General features: G+C 39.4%; 1 protein-coding gene across 14 annotated transcripts in view; it reads right to left on the minus strand.

Moving 5' to 3' along the window:
* Positions 1-18,616, minus strand: part of LOC127440745 (gastrula zinc finger protein XlCGF57.1-like) — a 72,362-nt gene that overhangs the window by 2,348 nt on the left and 51,398 nt on the right. For 3 of the 14 annotated variants that reach the window (XR_007897182.1, XM_051697559.1, XM_051697556.1), the window contains one exon: positions 1,293-1,441. The exons of 8 other annotated variants lie outside the window; for them this stretch is intronic. Coding sequence is in view for 5 of the 6 variants with exons in the window: in XM_051697556.1 (XP_051553516.1) it covers positions 1,293-1,441 (149 nt within the window). In the remaining variant the exon portion in view is untranslated. Of the gene's footprint in view, positions 1-1,292; positions 1,475-2,561; positions 2,763-3,621; positions 3,694-18,616 lie in introns of those variants that run through there. 3 more of the 14 variants (XM_051697563.1, XM_051697560.1, XM_051697561.1) reach the window with 3 other exon arrangements.

The following is an 18,616-nucleotide window of genomic DNA, read 5'->3' on the forward strand; positions in this document are numbered from 1 at the left end:
ACAGTAATTCCAGTGGAAGTCTTCAGTAGAAAAGAAACCAGTTTTCTTTGCATAATTTTTTCAACTTGTATCTGGACTTTAAAGGATTCTGGAGCTCTATTTTCGTGAGTGCACAAAGTGCAGCCCTATTTGCAACGACCGTGTGCAACGTCTTATCCAATTTTCGTGAGAGCACTAATTCTTATTTGCTATTTTCGTGCCAGTACAAAATTCAAGTGTGTGGTAGTGTTTGTGCTATTGTGGGTGTACAGTATGTGCACAAACTGTGGGTGTATTGTTTCGCCAAACCCATTTGCGCCTAGACTTACCAAATACCAAAATTTCATGGCCATGCACATTGACTTTCATCTTATGTATATTTACTTGAGCTTTGAGTATTATTATTATTATTATTGACTTTAAGAATTTTTAAATACAACAGTAATATATTTCAGTCATGCACCTTTAGCTTTAAAACTCTCAGGCTTTTATTTTGATGATCCTAACACTCCAGGACGTCCTGTAAGTGTCTGTTTGTGGGTTACGTCACAGTAATTTAATTTGCTTCTTATTCAAAATCTGGTAAAATGCTCCTCCGGTGCCATTCTATATGCATATTATAACCAAGTAAACCAAGCTATTGAGCATCTACATTTGAGATGCTGTTCATGAGCAACGCTCACATGAAAATAGCCGCGAGATCTGAGGGATGAAAATAGCCGCAATCACCACACAAAGCCTGTACGTGTCATGTATGTGTGTCAACAGAGCAGCGGCATTCACTAATGCATACTGTATATTTAGTTTTTAAACGCAGCCTTTTGCGATTCACAAAGCTGTTGCATGTCTTCAAGAGACTTTGAATAAAATGCACGAGTCATGTGGACTACTTTAATGGTGCTTTTATGTCATTTTTAGAGCTTGACAGTAACAAACATGACTAACACACAGTATCAGATTTAGATCGGGCTTGTCAGAGGTGCTATATCTGCACGGATACCCCATCTGTCTAAAAACTTCAGTATCGGAGCCGATACCAATACAGGTATCGGATCAGTGTATCCCTAAAAGAAATACAATTGAACCCCTATTTAATGCCAGTAAGCAACAAAGGCCAAGTGTCTGCTTTATGTTATCTTTGATATGCTGAAGTTTAGTTCTGTAATTCTCATGTAGATTCTGGTATTATTTGTTTGTTCAACTATAAATTTACTGCTTCTATCATTTTCTAACTACAGCTGCCAGATCTTGCGAACTGTCTGAAGCTTCATTATTTCAATGTTCCTCAAAACAGTTCAAGAATGGAAACCAACCTCTTCGTTCCTCAGTATCTTCATGTTTCATTCTGCATGGTTCTGTAATACTGATGTCTTCACTCTCCTCTTTAACAAACTTCATTTTTGCAATAGTATGCAAGTAGACTTCAGTGGTTACACTGGAGTTGATCCTCTTTATATACCACCTTTTTTTCCACTGCAGGGGTGAATCGAGATCACTGTGTGGTATAAAGAGACCAAAATCCTTAATTTGTACAATAACACATTGTTGTAGACTGAAATGTTTACATATTACACAAGGAAACTTGACTCCATGACCTTAAGAATGTAAACTTAGCGGCCTGTCAACAAAAAAAATGCAACACAGATGCGACAGTATGCTTAAGGATAGTATCGTGCAATCAGGGTTGGGGAGTAACAGAATACATGTAACGGGATTACGTATTTAAAATACAAAATATAAGTAACTGTATTCCACTACAGTTACAAATTAAATCATTGGTAATTAGAATACAGTTACATTCAAAAAGTATTTTGATTACTGAAGAGATTACTTTGCATTTTATTGTCATTTGTTTCATTTAATATTTAGTCCTTTCAGATGGAAAACATTTATACATATAAATGATGCGATCCAAAGTGCATTTGAACAGCGGTGAAACACTTTCTTATGATGTGTTACATTCATCCAAAGTATTTAGAATATGTTACTGACCTTGAGCAATCTAACGCAATACATTACAAATTTAATTTTACAGCATGTATTCTGTAATCGGTAGTGGAATACTTTTCAAAAGTAACCCTCCCAACCCTGCATGCAATGCTTTGGATGACTACATGCTTAAGAGGCAGAAGTTGGGTTAAAGGCAGACGAGTGGCTTATGCTTGACCTAAGATTAGCGTGATGACTGGTGAACTGGTGGAACTCTTAAACCAACGCTTTGCTGAGCATCTTGCTACCTTGTCATCGGGAATGAGTCCCGCTCTTCTCTGTGTGTGTGTGCCAGCAAAAACTATTACGGGTTTGTAGTGTGTTTACATTGAACTCTTAACAGAGTATATTGAAGAAACCACTTGCTGAAAATGACATCTAGGTAAAAAGAGTTTTTCACCTGCGAGCGCTACATTCCTCTGCAGGGTTCGACATTAAGTGCGCTTGTCATTTTTTGAGTAAAAAAGTTTGTTGTCCGGAGAGTAAAAAAAGGACGGAAAATAAAAACCTCCATCAGCATCATTTAAAACTAGTTGGGATCACATTTAAAGGATAGTTCACCCAAAAATGAGAATTCTCTCATTATTACTCACCCTCGTGATATCCCAGGTGTGTACGACTTTCCCTCTTCACCAGAACACGTTTGAAAAAAAATATCTCAGCTCAGTAGGTCCTTAAAATGCAAGTGAATGGAGATTTCGCTTTTGAAGCTCCAAAAATCACAGACAGTCAGCATAAACTTCATCCATACGACTCCAGCGGTTAAATTAATGTCTCCTAAAGCAACACTATCACTTTCAGTGTGAAAAAAAGATCAATATTTAAGTACTTTTTAACTATAAACCATCACTTCCGTTAGGTCCTCATAGACGACCAATCGTCGAAAGCATCAAAGGCAACCTGCAGTGTGCACTAGGCATTAGGAGTCATGTAGTGTGCACTAGGCACTAGGAGTCGTGTATTGTGCACTAGAAGTCGTGCAGTGTGCACTAGGCACTGGGAATCGTGTAGTGTGCACTAGAAGTCGTGCAGTGTGCACTCGGCACTAGAAGTCATGCAGAGTGCACTAGGTGTCACGTAGTGTGCACTAGGAGTCGTGTAGTGTGCACTAAGCACTATGAGTCGTATAGTGTGCAATAAGCTTTGGGACTAGATATAAAATCTCCCTCTTTAATGTGCAAGTGTTTTACTCACAGAAAAATAACACAAATGTTGCGTTATTTACAACTTCACATCAGACATTTCCAGCAAACACAGAACTTTAAATGAACTTTAAACACTTCAAAAATCAGTTTTCTCTCTTACAATGAAGCTCCTGCAGGACTGATACCGATACTTTGGGAACTTGAAAGTGTGTTATTTCATTTTGATGACTTCTGTATGACAAATTGTTTTTTAAGCATGTTATGTGCCCTTTTGGATAAAAACTTCTGATAAATGACTAAATGTTTTTAATTTAATCCTCCATATTCATGTTATGATGAGTTTAGCTTGTTTTAATGATTAATTCACCTAAACAATGAGATTGAACAACATTATATTCGTTTTATATCACAAACGCTAAATGATTTCAAGTAATATTACCATGTTGTTTATGTGTAAAAGTGTTGTATTGCTTTATATATTTTAGTTAAAGCACTGAAAAACACAAACCTTAAATCAACTGAATCACAACAGACGGTAGAGTCCTTATGACGTCACAATAACTACAACTTCTTCTTCTTGTGATGTTTAATGGCGGATCGGAAATCCAGTTCATGTTGCATTACCGACACATACTGGACTGGAGCGTCAATGCAGGACAAACAAAAACTATTTAATTTTAAAAATAAGAAAACATTAAAACATACATAAACTTAACCCGTTTGTATTCTTGATGTTCATGTTTCTTCACAAACAGTTAAAACCGCCCCATTGAGCAATAATTATGTGCAACTCACAGTGTTGTCTTTTTATATTTATCCAACACATCCAACCTCTTCTGCCATTACATTCCCTTGCACTGTATATAACAGATTTGTATTTAGATTTGCACTACGTATGTGTATGTGTGTGTGTGTGTGTATATATATATATATATATATATATATATATATATATATATATATATATATATATATATATATATATATATATATATGTGTGTGTGTGTGTGTGTGTGTGTGTGTGTGTGTGTGTGTGTGTGTATGTATGTATTTATTGTCTTATTGTATATTCTATATATACTTTATTTTCTATTTTATTCTATTTTTATTTTATTTATTTTTATTATTATCTCTGTCTTGTTGCTGTATTGTATTGTTGTACACTGGAAGCTCCTGTCACCAAGACAGATTCCTGGCAATAAAGCTGATTCTGATTCTTTCAGAAAGCACAATACAGTTCTCTAATACTTTGTCCCCCTTGTTTCTTATCCAAAAGATTTTACAAAGATATATTCTGGATCCCCTTTTCTTGTAGTTTTGTCTACAATACTTGTCTTGCTCTGTCATAAGTCCTACAATTAAACAGGACAAGTTCCACTGTTTCCATCATCCCACAATGTATGCATAATCCAGTAAGGTGCTATTTATTTTACTTAAAGGGATAGTTCACCCAAAAATGAAAATTCTCTCATCATTTACTCACCTTCATGCCATGCCAGATGTGTGTGACTTTCTTTCTTATGCTGAACACAAAGATTTTTGAAGAATTTTCAGTTCTGTAGGTCCATACAATGCAACAGAATGGTAGACAGAACTTTGAAGCACCAAAAGCACATAAAGTCAGCATAAAAGTAATCCATAAGATTTGCAGTGGTTTAATCTATATCTTCAGAAGCTATATAATATAATGGGTGAGAAACAGATAAATATTTACGTCCTTTTTTTTTTTTTTTACTATCAATCCATCGTCATCTACTGGGCAACGAGGAGAATTAATTGTAAAAAATGACTTAAATATTGATCTCACCCACACCTATCATATCGCTTCAGAAGATATGGATTTAACCACTGGAGTCAAGTATTTTAAACATAGTTTTGTTCCCTTGATGCTTACATTTCTTTGTATTTGGTATAAGTGCCTCCTCTTTGCCCCCTTATCCTAAAGGTTCTGCCAGTGTTTAATTACAGTTTTTCTGATAATTACCTTTGCTTCTGCTTTACTGATACTGATGACTGTTTATTGAGCTCTGTATTGCTAAATTTCAGTGAATTCTTTGTATGTTTGTCTAGTATCTTGATTCCTTTCCCTCTAACATGTGATGAGAAAGGTGGGGATCCAGAGAAAGGAATATTTATATACCTTTATAAATTAAGTCTTGTCTGCAGTCAGATTGGCCAGACTGTATTCAAGGCTGCCGGGGAGCATTAGGATCATTAGGATCATTTTCCTAGTAATTACCTGCTGTTGTGGAACAAATATTGCTGACCCTGTTTTCTCAAACTCTTTCAAGCTTTACTTAATCTGTTTGGGTTGGGACAACATGGATATTTTTTGTTTGGTAAACTGAAACTTTGCATGGCACTCGACAGAGTTAATGTCAAAATGAAGTGTTTTATAATGTGTCTTTGTGCAAGATGAATGTAAAGGGGGAAGACTTGTTAGCGTTCAATGTTTTGTTGTGTTGAGATTAAAATGAGTTTCTGTTATGTTGGAATTGTTGGAATACGGTGAATGGTGGAGCTTGAGCTTAGGTTGAGGACAGGTACATGTCGAGAATATTCTAGATTGCTTTACTCATTGAGAATTAGCTATACTAATCATAGCATAGTGATTGAGAAGATCGCAGCATATCTCAAAGCTCGAAATAGATGCGTTCTACATCCTTCTGTCCTTCTGAGTTTTTCTGCGTTCAAGATTGGATCGCGCCCAGTCGACTGCGTTGCCTTTCAAATCGCACTCTTTTTACTGGGAGCGAATATGAATGCGTTTTACGCATGCACACTACAACAGCTTTGTGATTCTCTTCTTGTACATTCAACACCAGGTGCAAGCACCGACAATGTGCACAGACAAAGATTGTCCATGTGTCGAGTAAATCTGGGCCACACGCAGACAATCTACAAACTGCACTAATGACGAAATTTGCATCACGCATACTGTGCATGGAACGGTCAGCAACGCGGACAACCGAAGAATACTTTGGCCTTTAGACTATAGGAAACATCTAATGTTACTTGAATTCTTTCTGTTTTAGTGCATTTAGATCTTTATACTATAGAAGTCTTTGTTTGAAAAATGAGCAACGCGAATAACACTGTTCTTTCCCTTTGAATCTTTCACCAAATCTTGCAGTTACAACTGAGTCCACTGGGGGGCGCTGTAGAAGCATGTCATCGAGATGTTGAATGAGAGAAGAAGAAATGATGGAGTCTGTGCTTTCAAGCAAAGCCAAGAGTTGCAACAGTTGTAATATTTAGATTCTTATTGAATTCTACTCTATTGGTAGTTGATTCTTCTTGGAGTCATGCAAACAAACCGGTGAGGATCTGCTTTTCTGGTGGGAAAAAATGTTAAGTGGTGTGAAAAAGTACAAGAAACTCTGAAGCTTACCAGACCAATATGTATGTGCTTTAAATCTCGCATTTTATAAAAAGTCAACTTTCACCACTTGTTTTTCTGAACAAGAACATGTGAAATTATAAAAATGTGATAGCCTTTATGTAGATGGGATGTATATTGTGATGGGAATATTTCCAGCATGGGATGAGATCTGACAAAAATAAAAAATAAATAAATGACCACATTTATATAGGTGTATTTACTTGGGCTGTGTTCAAAATATCGATACGGCAATACATCATCATGTTCTCCATGCCGATGCGCATATCGATATTATGCAGTACTTTGAAAGTTTTAGGGTGTAGCCTATAACGTCTACCACACAAACTGGCTTTCAATCACCTGAGCAGTAGACCACCACATTTAAATTGGATGATACTCTTGCTATTCCCGGCAAAATTAAAATATATGTGTGTGGCAGCGGGGGCGTGTTCAAGCGTCCGTCCGGAGAGAGAGAAAGCGGTAAGGGCGCTTGCACCTGAGCTAGATTATGTTTAACACCTGTCTCTAATTCCAGTGAGCAGGGGGAGAGCGGCATATAAACAGCCATGCCACCAGCAACAGAGAGAGAGACTGGCACAAGAAAGGCCACGCTGCTACAGAAGCTGTTGTGTTTTGTGAAGTTAAAGTGTTTAAGTTACTATGTGCATGTGAAGCTAATGAGTTTGTGAAGTTGTAAGCATCAAGGTGGCCAAATTATCCCCTCCCCTTCTCTCTCTCACTCTGCTCTTTCCCCAGAGCCCGTTCCTGCCCCGCGGAGGCGAGGAGTCCTGCCACAGAAGCCAGTTCCCCTTCTCAGGAAATTCCCTGAGGGAGCTTTCCCTTTGGAGCAGACACGAGACGAAACCCTCAAACACGCCTTCGACCAAGTGAGAGTCATCGATGGTCAATGACTCCAGCCAGACAGCGCCGACTGTATGACAGGGGAACTCAGCTAAGGGAATTTGCACCGGGAGATAAAGTCCTTGTATTACTTCCCACATCGAGCTCTAAATTACTCACCAAGTGGCAAGGGCCCTTTGAGGTCACACAACGAGTGGGGGATCTCGATTATGAGGATAAACGAACCGATAGAGGGGGCACATGTCAAATATACCACCTCAACCTCTTGAAATTGTGGAGGGAGGAGGTCCCTCTGACGTTGGCTATGCTAGTTCCGGAGAGGGCAGAGCTCAGACCTGAGGTGAATCCAAAACATAAACAGTTCACCCCGGTCACTTGCGGAGACCACCTCTCACCGAGTCAACTCGCCGAGGTTGCCAGGTTGCAACAGGAGTTTGCGGATGTGTTCTCCACTCTACCGGGTCGTACAAACCTCATTCAGCACCACATCGAGACCGAGCTGGGGGTCATGGTACGTAGCCGCCCCTACCGATTACCCGAACACAAAAAGAAAATCGTTCGGAAAGAATTGGATGCAATGCTTCCAATGCCTCGCGTTGATGAGTCGCTCGATCGGTTGGGCACTGCTCGATTTTATTCAACATTGGATTTGACGAAGGGTTATTGGCAGATCCCCTTGACACCAATTTCCCGTGAAAAAACCGCCTTCTCCACGCCGTTTGGATTACACCAGTTTGTGACACTTCCATTTGGTTTGTTTGGGGCCCCGGCTACGTTTCAGCGTCTCATGGACCTAATCCTCAGACCGCATTCGGCTTACGCCGCTGCCTATTTAGATGACATCATCATTTACAGCAACGATTGGCAGCGGCACATGCAACATCTGAGGGCGGTTCTGAGATCGCTGCACCAAGCGGGACTCACAGCAAACCCAAAGAAGTGCGCAATTGGGTGGGTGGAGGTACGGTATCTGGGATTTCACTTGGGCCATGGGCAGGTGTGTCCCCAAATTGATAAGACAGCGGCGATTGCGACCTGCCCGAGGCCCAAGACCAAAAAGGGGGTGAGATTTCCTGGGGCTGGCTGGCTATTATAGAAGATCCGTACCTAACTATTCGGACGTCACCAGCCCGCTGACTGATCTCACTAAAAAGGGAGCTCCAGACCCGGTCCAGTGGACCAAGCAGTGTCAGCAGGCGTTCACGCAAGTTAAAGCCGCACTTTGCGGGGGGGCCACTTTTACATTCACCTGATTTCTCTCTCCCTTTTGTCTTACAGACTGACGCTTCAGACAGGGGGCCGTACTCTTGCAGGTGGTGTGGGGGGGGGGGGGGGGGGGAGGGCCTGGTGCTGTACATTAGCCGTAAGCTCTCGTTGAGAGAGACTAAGTACAGCACCGTGGAAAAGGAGTGTCTCGCCATCAAGTGGCCGGTACTCACTCTCCGATACTACCTGTTGGGGCGGGCCTTCACCCTCTGTTCGGATCACGCCCCACTCCAATGGCTCCACTGCCTGAAAGACACCAACGTGCGGATCACCCGTTGGTATCTGGCTCTTCGGCCGTTTCAGTTCAAGGTGGTCCACAGACCGGGAGCGCAGATGGCTGTCGCCGACTTCCTTTCCAGAAATGGGGGGGAGTGGTAGGCAGGCCGGATGCCTCCCCGGCCTGAGTCGGGCGGTGGGGATATGTGGCAGCGGGGGCGTGTTCAAGCATCCGTCCGGAGAGAGAGAAAGCGGTAAGAGCACTTGCTCCTGAGCTAAATTATGTTTAACACCTGTCTCTAATTCCAGTGAGCAGGGGGAGAGCAGCATATAAACAGCCACGCCACCAGCAACAGAGAGAGAGACTGGCACAAGGAAGGCCACGCTGCTACAGAAGCTGTTGTGTTTTGTGAAGTTAAAGTGTTTAAGTTACTATGTGCATATGAAGCTAATGAGGTTGTGAAGTTGTAAGCATCAAGGTGGCCAAATTAAATGCTTACCTGGATCTGGAAATCTCGCTTCCCTGTTCTCCTTTCCACTGAACAGTGTTACAATGTGTATTTTGGCTTTTTGCCTAAACCCAGCAGTTGTGAGTGAGACATGACTCATGCGATATCTACAGTAAATATACTGATCGTGTCGCTTTAGAAGACATTAATTTAACAGCTGGAGTCGTATGGGTGACATTTATGCTTACTGTCTGTGATTTTTCATTTTTGAGTGAACTATCCCTTTAAGTTGGAATGTAAAGAGAGTAAATGAACCAGTTAAGAGGGGAAAAGCTTTAGCTCACTGTGAAATCAGGGTTCCCACTCTTGTCAAAGCACAATTGAAATATTTAAGCAAAAACACGTACGTCTATTTAAATTGAGTGTTTTTGACTGTGTAGTTTCTCACCCCCAGATAAGCAGTTTGCTTCATGGCACAGTGTGATTGTTAATCCCTGTAAATTGATTTAATTCAATAAATACATAGTTGGTATGTGCTGTGCACTTCAGAGTGCTCTGCTCTCGGACATCTTACACACAAGAGCACACGTGATGATTACGATGAGGTATTGTCAGTGAATGAGCACCCGACTTCAAACATTCATTTTGAAGCACGCAGCACATGCAGATTATATATTTAATTAGATCACAAATTTTGTCTGTTTAATTATCACACTAGAACATATTGCAATTTTATTTGATTAATTGTGCATTCAAACATTCATTTTCACCCAAATATGTAATATTCCATGACTTTCTGCGTTTTACAGCTGTTGCCATTTTTATGACTAGATTCTGTGTTTCAGTCCATGTTTTCCACATACTACATGTAACAGCAGTAAAAGCTGACTACGATCATTGAATTATTGAAAATTAATTCACATTTCGAGGTATTAAGGCAGAATCACCATGCTACCTACCCAAGGTGTGAATGAGTTTTAAAACAAATCAGACGTCCGACCGTCATAGTTGTCTAAAGTTTAGTACTCAAATGTTTTGGGTAACAGCAATGTTGGAGCGAATGTATGCGACTGGGATTCGTTCACCAAAATATTTCCAGGACAAATAATTATTTTCCAGGACATTTAAGAATTTTTGTAATTTTCCAGGACTTTCCCATGACTGGAAAACTGCATTGCAAAGTTCTAGGCTTTCCAGGATGCATGTGAAACCTGGAAATCACTGTCATACCTTTTTTCTAAAGATTTACTTGAAAAAAAGAATGTTTGGTAATGTTCACAGGCATTTTATTTTTCAGTATCTTTATTTACATTCCCTGCTTTGTTTTTGTCATTTTGCTTTATGTGTATATTTACTTTTCATTGTAGTAAGTTGCATTTCTTTGGGTTACTGTAATGTAAAAGGACACTGCACTTACAACACATTGTTTTATATTGTGCAATTTCTCATAACATGTGGTGTTTTGTGCATATGTGTGGCTTCACATACTTTTGACATTACTAGTAGAGAGAGATGACATTGAGAGCTAGGAGATTGGCCAAATGGCCTGTAACCCAGTTGTGCCAGACAGGAGCCCTGAGAAAAGAATGAGCCGATGAGAAAAAGTGGAAGAGTTTAGAGACACAAAACACTGGATTGGATAAATAAGGCATCAAGCATGAATATAATGACAATTATTCAGTGATGATATGAATGGATATAAAACTGAGTACATACATTTGAATATATGAATATGATTGCATAACTTCTGATTACAGTTGATTTCAAGCATAATATCATTAAGCAAAAAAATATACAATATAGAAAAGACTCTAGCCACATGCATCAGTCCCCCAATTGAGTATATGTTTAATACTCACATCAATCTTATCTTACTTATTTAAACTATCCCTTCATGGCGATCAGGAATTCTATCTTCATAGCAGTTGTGATACCCATTACTCTTTTTTTTTTCTCCATCATATTTTCATCAGAGAGGCATTATATCAGCGCCCTAAGGTATTTTCACTCGGCTGACCTGTCAGGGGAAAAGTAGTGTCATCACTGTAGCAGCATTAAGCTGCAGCATCGGCGGGGTCTGCGACTTAGGGTTATAGTAGAGCAAGCAGGAATAGTTTAGTTTGCATTAAATGCAACCATCGAGTCAAGCCTGGCTCGATTTCAACAAGCAAGGATGTTTGAGTTGTCAACAACACTGGACAAGGTCCATCATAACTTGAGGACATTGGTCCGAAAATTCCAACTTTCTCCTATTTCTTACCTGTACTGGATTCAGCATTTTCAAGTTATATACTGCACTCTGTACATTGAATATTTCATGCTTTGAGTGCTGAGGGAATTGTAATGCATGGTTTTGAGAACAATTTTTAACAATGAGGTGGTCTTGTAAAAGATCTTTGTATGGACTCAAAATATTTTGTCTTTAATAATCATGTCTGGCCAAAACCAAGTTTAGTTCAAATCATAAACAGTGTCTTACACGTTGGATCAAGATGAGTTAATAAAAACTCAAATGTGATGCTAATAATTTTTTTTAGATTTAATAATCAAAGTCTATCTAACATTTGTTCTGAGATGGTTCTCAAAAGCCAACTCTGTTTCCCATTCTATGATTAATTAGATTTTCCTTAGGGTTTGATCTACTGGCATAGTGACAGATTGTGAACGTTTGTTTATCACTGATAATCAAGCCATTTGTGTGTGGTTAGTTCGCTCGAGTTTAGTGGAGCTCATGTTTGGGACAGATTCCTGTAACTTCTTACAGTTTCCCCGTTTGGATGCTTTTGGCCCAAGATAGCATCTTATCCACTTTCTTACCCATCTCACACCTCCCTTCCTGGGTAGGTGCCCCAGGGCGGTGATGCCCTGCCTTAGGTTGCCCCCCTTTTGGCCATTGGAGAGTGATGCTGACAGATGAGGTAGCATAGTTAAAATTACACAGTTATGATTGTTTTACTACAAACTTTGAGACTGTATATTATATTTGACTCTCCAGTGCTGGAACAGGGCTAAAACAAAGTGTGGATATAGGTCTATGCGAGACTGTTGTTTGAAGTAATCACTTTTCTTTGTATGATTTATCATTAGCTGTTAGCTAAATTTGGTGGATGACAGTAGCTGTTTATAAAATAGACTGTACATTATAAATATGTTGGCACAATTCAGTACTGATGTGATTCCATCACAACTGACATTTTGATATATCGATGCGCTATTGTTTTATAATAATAGATTGTATATATTTTCTGTATAACCAATTTACATTACACTAATGGGTATTTTTGCATTATCTTGAACATTGTCTAGCATTCATTTCATATGTTATTGTAGTTTACCTTCCTGAATAATTACAGATTAACATTAGGACAGTTACTGTGCAGGCAAGATCAAGTTAGCTAAAATGACACAGATCAATCCTTATGGCACTATATTTCACATGCTTTGCAGTTATGTAAGCTTACCTGTCCAATAAGAAGAATGCCAATTCAGGGTTGGTTTTAATCCCCAAAACCAAACAAAGGTCCCTCCAGGAATCAAATGCCCTGCCGATGTTCACTCTAGTTTTCACTGGACCATGATCATGTTCCTGCTTAGCCAGACAGGAATCAGTAGATAAATGTTTTTTTCTTTTTCTTTTTTTTTTTTTTTGTGGCTTACTCGTGGTTTGTTTAGGAGTCGGTGTTGTGCTGGGAGCCGGACATTTGCTGGATTCCATCTCTAAGATAACGTTACATAGTATTGCAGTTTGTTGTCACTGATGACTAGCAAAAGAAGCAGCTATTACCGTAAGAGGCAAGGCTCTCGGGAGCTTGCATAAACGTTACATCCTTTGGATTTTCCCTGCAAAAGCTACCCGCTCCCTTCACATGAAAATCAGTCTACAGGCTTTAATAGGCAACCTAGGAAGCCCGGGAAAGGCTCATTTTTAAAGTTGCGTTACAAGCCGTTCACACATTGACAAAAAAAGGCTAATATTACATGAACATTTTTACATATTGCACCTTTAATAAATGAATAAAAAAATGAAATAATGAATATTTCAATAAATGTAATAATACAGAAAATAAATGTTTGATTATAAATGTTAAGTAGATATATCTTGAGGATATACCCAAGGACTAAGTCCTGGAATAAATCTAACACAAAGTCTTCACTTTGTCTAATTAAATAAGTAAATGGAAAAAAGTGAAAGTACAGAAATGAGTCGAGATGAGGCCTCAAAGTTGGAGATCAGATGTGCTAGAGCCAGAGAGCAGAAGTGTTAGTCTGACACACAGATATTCGTTAAGGTCTTTATACCCTCTTGAGACTGTGCCAGAAAGCACTTCCTTTTTAGGTACAGAAAGTAATGCACAATGATGTAATAACCCTAAGTGTCAGGTCAGGCTGTTATGACCTATAGAAGTGACCTATAGAACATTGCGGTTTGAGTGGAAAAATAAGCTAAAGCCCCACTCGTACATTTATTTATGCAAACGACTCGTAAATTCTCAGCGAAATACGAGGACAGGTGTCTCGAAACACATCCTGTTATTTACTGTCTGTCTGTACGTTTCTTAGATCAATAACAGTCAAAAACTATGCTCTCTCGTTCAAGCTCTGAAGCCTCATGAGATCAAAAGGGTAACAAACTCATATAAAAGAATATGAAATGTATAAATTTGGTCTCATGCATGCATCTCACAGGTACATTAGATACATAAGGCATCAAGCATGCATATAATTATTGTTATACAGTGATGATATGAGTACATAAATGTGAATATATGAATATAATTGCATAACTTCTTATTATAGTTGATTTCATAATATAAAAAAGCAAAAAAAATATAAAATATAGAAAAGACTCTAGCCACATGCATCAATATTTATGTTAAAATAAATGTTGTTTTGGTAGTTTTGGGCGTTTGGTTTCCCTTTGCTCCAGCCTTAGAGCCGGGTTATAACAAACGTGGGCTAGTCTCCAAAAATAATTTTGATTGGTTTATTCATTTAAAATGATTCTTGATTGATTCATTCGATAGTAATATTTGCCAAATTTGTTTGGGAGACAAGCGCGATTATTTGTTAGGTTAGTTTTGCGTTAAGATTCGTTAAGATGGATTTTTTCTGGAGGAAATTTCATTTTTTGCTAAATGACAGGTTGAGATTTTATTCACTTCCCTATTAGGAATAAGCCACACTTTGCATTGATTTGTTATTTTTGTGCAGACTCCTGGGTTGAGCACACCACTGTGGTTTGCGGATTGAACTGTCCTGTTCAATTTAATGCCAGCTTATGTTGGTGTTTAAAGACGCTTCGCTCTGGGGAGCTGCATGAAGACTAGGCATAGAGATAGTTTAGTGGGGTGGTATATAGATTAGAAAGGAGATTTTTAATAAATCTTACCTGTATTAACCATAAAATTATTCGCTTCCCTATAATTTTTAGTGGCTTAAAAAGTAGCCAGATTCTTTGATTGGTTCGTCGTCACCAAATAGTTTTATTATGGCATCTATTGAAGAATTTGTTAAAGCTCCATCGGAGGAGTTCTTGAACTCATTTGTAAAGAGGCAATTGTGGGACCTTGTAGCACATTTAGGGAACAGTGAGTTAGACGTGAAAAAAGATGAATTAAATTCTTTTTTTTCTTTCTGCCCCATTAAAGACTAGCAGGAAATTAAAGACATCTGTGGGCATTTTTCAGGTTTATCATTTGAACAAAAGAAAGAAATTCCAGAAATGCAACAGGCACATGATAGACAAATGGCTAGAGAAGTTAGAGAGCATAAACTTGAGCTTGAAAAATTAAAAATGGATGATTTAATAAAGCAATGCGAAATCGAATTACAACGGCTTAAACATACGCAACAATTAGAAGCTGAGAAAAAGGCACAAGACTTTGATCTGCAGGTTGAACATCTGAAATTAATCAGGGAAGGTAAGTTACCCTCTGGGAGTGTAGGGTCTAATGAAAGCTCACCACGTACTTTTGATGTGGTAGGTCATTTAAAATTACTTCATAAATTTAATGAATGTGACCCTGATGTGTTTTTTTTGTTTGTTTTTTTTCGAAAGTATAGCTGAGGAACTTAATTGGCCTGCCGCTGATCATGTAGTGATGCTTCAAAGTGTCATTACTGGTAAGGCACAAGAGGCATACACTGCACTTACGATAGAAGATAGAAAGGATTATTAAGTAAAATCCACCATCCTGAAGGCATAGGAATTAGTCCCAGAGGTGTATCGTCAATGTTTTAGAAGTTGGAGAAAAGGTGAGAGGCAAACTCCGGTAGAGGTGGCGAGAGAGCTTACTGCGCATTTTGATCGGTGGTGCGCCACTTATAATGTAAGTACTTTTGATGAGTTGCATGGCATGATTGTTTTAGAACAGTTCAGAAGCATTGTCCCTGACCACATTGCTACATATATCATTGAAAACAAGCCAAAAACTTCTGCCAAAGCTGCTATATTGGCAGATGAATTTATACTGACACCGGGTATGGGGATGCTCGTTTATGTGGCAGTGCAGGTCACCGACAGAGTGTTTACGCAGCGCTTATGGAAATTTGATCTACATCTAAATTTGTTAACTTTGCTTGTGGAAAAACAGATCCAAATTCTGTTTGTCATTACTGTTGTAAAAATACAAAATTACAAAGTTCTGCATTAAAAATAAACCAGTTGACCCTTAGGGTGCGTCCATCATTACCGGTGGATGGCATTTCGGTAATATTAGGGAATAATTTGGCAGGGGGGGTGAGTATGGTGAAATGTGACTAACAGTTAAAGGACGGGCAAGGAGGAGGCAGGAACCGGCTGAACAGTCAGCATAAAGTTTAATGAGAAACTCAACTTAAAACAAACATGAACACAGACACACAGAACCCGGCCGCGTGCGTCTCTCTCTCTCCTGAACTGGCATCTCTGGCTCCCCTTTATACCGCTCTCCCGCTGATCATCTGATTCAGCGCCAGCCGTGTACCCGCACGGCCTGGCCATGTCCTCCTCCTCATCACAGTGACCCCTCCACCCATAGTTATGTCGATTCAATTGATTTCAAAGTCTGATGAACTTGTACAGGAATTCCATTAAGTGTTCCCCAAAATAAAGATTCAACCGGTGAACCCATAGTTCAGGTTGTGGTACCTAGCCAGTTTAGGGATGTGGTGATGCTCATAGTGATGTCACAGGCCATTTAGCAGTTTGAAAAACTTATGAGAGTTTTGTGACAATTCTATTGGCCTCACCTGAAAAAAGACATCACTACATACATAAAAACCTGCCACACCTGTCAGTTGACGGGACAACCCAATCAGTCTTTTAAGCCCATTGTGTCTGATATATGTCGTCAGTCAGCCATTTGAACACATAATATTTGACTGCGTTGGCCCACTGCCTCCATCCAAGTCTGGTAACGCGTATTTGCTTACGGTGATGTGCCAAGTAATGCGTTACCCAACAGCTTACCCACTTTGAAAAATCACCACCAAAGCTGTTGTGAAAGTTTTAACGCAATTCATTTCTTTCTTTGGCATACCGAAGATTGTTCAGAGTGACCGAGGGACCAATTTTACGTTGCATATGTTTGCTGAGATTTTGCAACTGCTTAAAGTGAAGCAATCAATCACGATCGTGCTCAGAGTCAGGGTGCGCTTGGAGCGCTTTCATCCACCCTAGAGGCACTGTTACATGCTTATTGTGTTGAATTAAATCACGATTGGGAAGAGGGGTTACCCTTGGTTAATGCTTATGGCCTGGGAGGTAACACAAGAATGTTTGGGTTTTAGTCCAAACAAATTAGTTTTCGGTCATACAATGCATGTGCTGTTTTGCAGGAGTTGAAAGGTGATAAACTGCCTCAATTTGTTGAATTACGTCAATTGTTTTCACAGACGTTTGTTTTTGGCAGGGCAGAGTGCAGAAGAAAATCTCTCCAAAACACAGACAAAAATTAAGAAGCTGTTCGACCGTCATTCTGAATGTGATCAGGTGTTAGCTTTGTTGCCTCTCCTTTTCGTGCAAGATTTACCGGGCCATATACTCTTACCCTGAAATTATCAGAACAAAATTATTTAATTGCTACTTTAGACCATAAGAAATCAAAGCAGTTGTGCCATGCAAATTTGCTCAAGTTCTATTTCTCTTGTAGTTATGATGCAAAAATAAAAAGTTCATTTTCTGTCGGTGTCACAGTGTCCAATGAGTCTCCTTGTTCTCTTGTGGCAGATGGAAAAGTGGATGTGTAGGCCCCTGAAGATAGTGTGTTGTTGCCGCATTACCACGTACCCTCCAGAATTTGAATATTTTGTTTGGTCATCTGTCTAATTCACACAGGTTAGAATTAACCAGATTAGTATCTGATTTTTCCTATGTTGTTCGGGGACATTCCAACTCAAACGGATCTAATACAACATGACATGTGTATAGGTGATGCGCAGCCTATCCGTCAGCAGTTTTATTGGGTTCCTTTCGATAAACGGCAAGAACTGGAGACTGAGGTACTGTATATGTTCGACAATGGCATAGCCAAACCGTCATTTTCAAGCTGTGAATGTCTCTTAGTAACGAAATCAGATGGTATTTAAAAGTTTTCTACTGATTATTGAAAGTTGAATGCTATAACTAAACCCCATGCATCTTCACTTCCTCGTATGGAGATTGTGTTGACCAGGTTGGCACGGCAAAGTATGAGAGCAAACTGGATCTCCTGAAAGGTTACTGGCAGGTGCCATTAACATCCCGAGCACAAGAAGCAACCTCTTTTATTAAGCCATCAGGATTATAGTCGTACTCTGTTATGAGTTTTGGTTTGCAAAATGTGCCAGCAACATTTCAGAGATTAATGAATCAAGTAGTGTATGGTGTGGAAGGTTGTGCCGTCTATCTTGATGACATTATTTTTAGTGACTCTTGGAAGCAGCATATTTCACATCTTCAAGATCTGTTTGTGCATCTAGTTGATGTGGGCCTCACCGTTAATCTGGCAAAGTGTGAGTCTGCCAGGGCGACGGTAGAGTATTTGGGAAAAGAGGTAGGGCAGGGTGAGGTGCGTCTTCCCCAGGCTAAAGTATTGGCCATTGAAAGCTTTCCTCCGCCATCGACTAAAAAAGTGCTGATGCGTTTTTTTTAGGAATAGTCAGCTATTATCGGATTTTCTGTACTAATTTTTCCACCATCGTTTCTTCTTAATTGATCTGTTGAAAGGTTCTGCCAAGTTTGATCGGACTCTAAATTGTCAAAAGGCCTTTGAGAATGTAAAACTGCTCCTGTCTTGGCTGCACCTCGGCTTGATCAGCCTTTTCAAATTCAGGCAGATGCGAGTCAAGTCGGAGCAGGTGCTGTATTA

The sequence above is a fragment of the Myxocyprinus asiaticus genome, chromosome 5 (assembly GCF_019703515.2).
Source record: "Myxocyprinus asiaticus isolate MX2 ecotype Aquarium Trade chromosome 5, UBuf_Myxa_2, whole genome shotgun sequence".
Lineage (NCBI taxonomy): Eukaryota > Metazoa > Chordata > Actinopteri > Cypriniformes > Catostomidae > Myxocyprinus > Myxocyprinus asiaticus.